The 2,829-nt window shown below is 39.3% G+C and overlaps 1 protein-coding gene across 1 annotated transcript in view; it reads left to right on the top strand.

Moving 5' to 3' along the window:
- The window catches only part of mctp1a (multiple C2 domains, transmembrane 1a), a gene marked incomplete in the record, with an annotated part of 144,171 nt that overhangs the window by 72,171 nt on the left and 69,171 nt on the right, over positions 1–2,829 (top strand). Inside the window, 2 exon segments of the mRNA XM_014012525.1 lie at positions 935–1,046; positions 2,569–2,607. Coding sequence (XP_013867979.1) covers positions 935–1,046; positions 2,569–2,607 — 151 coding nt within the window.

Raw genomic sequence — 2,829 nt, 5'->3', positions numbered from 1 at the left:
TGCATGAATCATTCAGCCATGTGCTTACAGGTGTGCAGGTTGAACTTACAGGTGTGCAGATTGAACTTACAGGTGTGCAGGTTGAACTTACAGGTGTGCAGATTGAACTTACAGGTGTGCAGGTTGAACTTACAGGTGTGCAGGTTGAATTTACAGGTGTGCAGATTGAACTTACAGGTGTGCAGGTTGAATTTACAGGTGTGCAGATTGAACTTACAGGTGTGCAGGTTGAACTTACAGGTGTGCAGGTTGAACTTACAGGTGTGCAGATTGAACTTACATGTGTGCAGATTGAACTTACAGGTGTGCAGATTGAACTTACATGTGTGCAGATTGAACTTACAGGTGTGCAGATTGAACTTACATGTGTGCAGATTGAACTTACATGTGTGCAAATTGAACTTACAGGTGTGCAGGTTGAATTTACAGGTGTGCAGGTTGAATTTACAGGTGTGCAGGTATAACACCCACTAGCCTCATAAACTATTAGACACCAGTTTAATATTAGGCTCAAGATATTTAAGTAACTTTGATATCTATTGCATAGTCTTAGCATCATGTTATTAAAAGTATTTGAGTGTTTGGAAGCTTTGTGTGTGCCTTTTATGTTTTGGGGCCTGACGCTTGTCCATTTTTCTCATTTTTGTTCACACACTGCACACCGTGCTGTCATGGCTGTCTGGTCAGGTGCAAGAACTGGACTGAAAATGAGTGAAAAAGCAGACAAACACCAAAGAAAATCTAAAAACGTATTGAGGAAGAACATTTCAAGAAGACAATGACAAGAAAGTCTGATTCTTTTAAAGCAAAGAATAAAAATTGGGGTGCTGTTGGTACAATACTGCAGTGTGAGTGCACAGGGGTTTAGTACTTTGTGCTGTACATTATGTTGATGATAGTTGATGCGAAGGTGACAGACTGTGTGTCCCTGTAGGACACTGGACGTGACCCTGGACCTGAAGGACCCACAGTATCCTGAACAGAACCTGGGCACCCTGGACCTTGCTGTCACCCTGTCGCCAAAAGAGGGAGACGTGAAAGATGCTGTAAGAAGTTTACTCAAAATGACTCTGATCCGTGTGTTCCTCTTTTATATTTCCTCATGAGCAGAGGTCCTCATGTTCTCTGGAGTTGTGTATTTCCCTGTTCCTGCTCTAAATGATCACCTGCTTAGTAATCAACCAAACAAAACTGAATATTTAAATAAGGTTTAAATAGGTTGTATGTTAATCAAATTCAGCTGCAGTGATTTTAGCTGTTAAATTGCCTTGCCACACATCAGAGGAACACATAAGCAGTGTTGAAGTGGAATGTGCTGGCTCTGTTCAGCCTCTGTTGTTGGAAACTGTACAAGTCAGCAAATACAAATGCACAAACACAAGTTTAATTATGTTGCGCGGAGAAGTAACGTGTTCAAAGAGCAACTGATCTTCATTCCTAATTATGTTGCTTTGTGCCTCTGTGAGCACCCTCGATGTTTGAAAGTTGCATTTATTTCTGTTCAATTATTTGTTTGGCTAATTGGACTCCTGCATGTTGTACTCAGAACATGGCAGAGCCATGAGGGACATATTTTATTCCTTTTGATCTGATGACTTAATTCTGCTGCGTTTTTAGCTCAGAGTCCACGTTTGACAGAACAAATAAACTTTATTTGGGTTAAGCATCATTTTGGATTTCTCTTACTGTGAGGAGAACAAGCACAAGGTTAAACAGGAACTTCCTCTCTGCTGCCATCTAGTGGTAGGGAAGAGAAACGAGTAGATTTGATTAACAGAATTTTTGGGAGTTTTTTTTTTTTTTTTGTTGTTGATTTTTGTTTTGAAATATTTCAAACAATGTTGGAGTTTTGTAAATTTGTCTATTACAGGAAAGAGTAAAATCTTCAATTGCTCATCATTTTTTAATAGCTTTGCTGTAATAAAACTAGATTTCCTGTGTTTTTTAAAGGTGATACTTTACAATTCACCAAGCTTTCTTATTTTTTATGACTTTGGCTGCTTTATGTTTAGTTCAGTTTAATTCTTGTACTGACCTAATTTTCAATATGTTGAAAAAAAAGGCAGCTGGTCCTAACAAATACTGAGTTGCAAACTTGTTAGAATCTTACAAATTCAGTTCTATTTTCATATTTTTAGTTTTAACGTATTTATTTGCACACTAAAATAAATAAACCAATAAAGCAAAATTGTAAAAATCAGAAATTTATCATTTGTGCTTTTCATGTTTCGAATTAAGAATAATTCAAATTTTATCAAATAAAAAATGGTTATACATTAAGAAAAGCACTTGATTTGCTTAGTCTCTATGTTTACATGTATATGTGTCTGTGCATGTGTGGTTATAGAACAAATCACAACACCTTATGATGTGCCCGAGTGCTGACACACTCCCTGCTGAGTTAACTTGCATGATGCCACACTTACCTCATCTAACTCCCACTCCCCTCACCAGCACTGGAGCTTATTAGCTGAACTTCATACACAGCCTGACCTTTAACCCTCTGGCCCTTCAGCTTTGAGAGGCGACAGTAGGAGGCGCTCTGTAACCGCTTTGTCTCATCCGCAGACCATGCTTTTGGGGAGAAACTGGAAACGATCCAGTAAGGTAAACTAAAACAGCATGTGACCCATCAAAGTTCCGACTCTGCTGTAACTCCACATGCCGACCTCACCTATCCTTCCTCACTGGTGTCCTGGTACATGGATGGAGTCTCGCCTGGCCCCTATCCCTCCCATGTTCCTTTACTTCCTGCATTCTGTTTTCTTCAGTTTTCATTGTTACCATCTTATTCTCCGCAAGCTGGTATTTGCACGAGCAGAGGGCATG

This window comes from Austrofundulus limnaeus, unplaced genomic scaffold, assembly GCF_001266775.1.
Source record: "Austrofundulus limnaeus strain Quisiro unplaced genomic scaffold, Austrofundulus_limnaeus-1.0 Scaffold92, whole genome shotgun sequence".
Classification (NCBI taxonomy): domain Eukaryota; kingdom Metazoa; phylum Chordata; class Actinopteri; order Cyprinodontiformes; family Rivulidae; genus Austrofundulus; species Austrofundulus limnaeus.
Note: the sequence above shows the minus strand (reverse complement) of the source record. Positions and strands in the feature narration are given on the sequence as shown.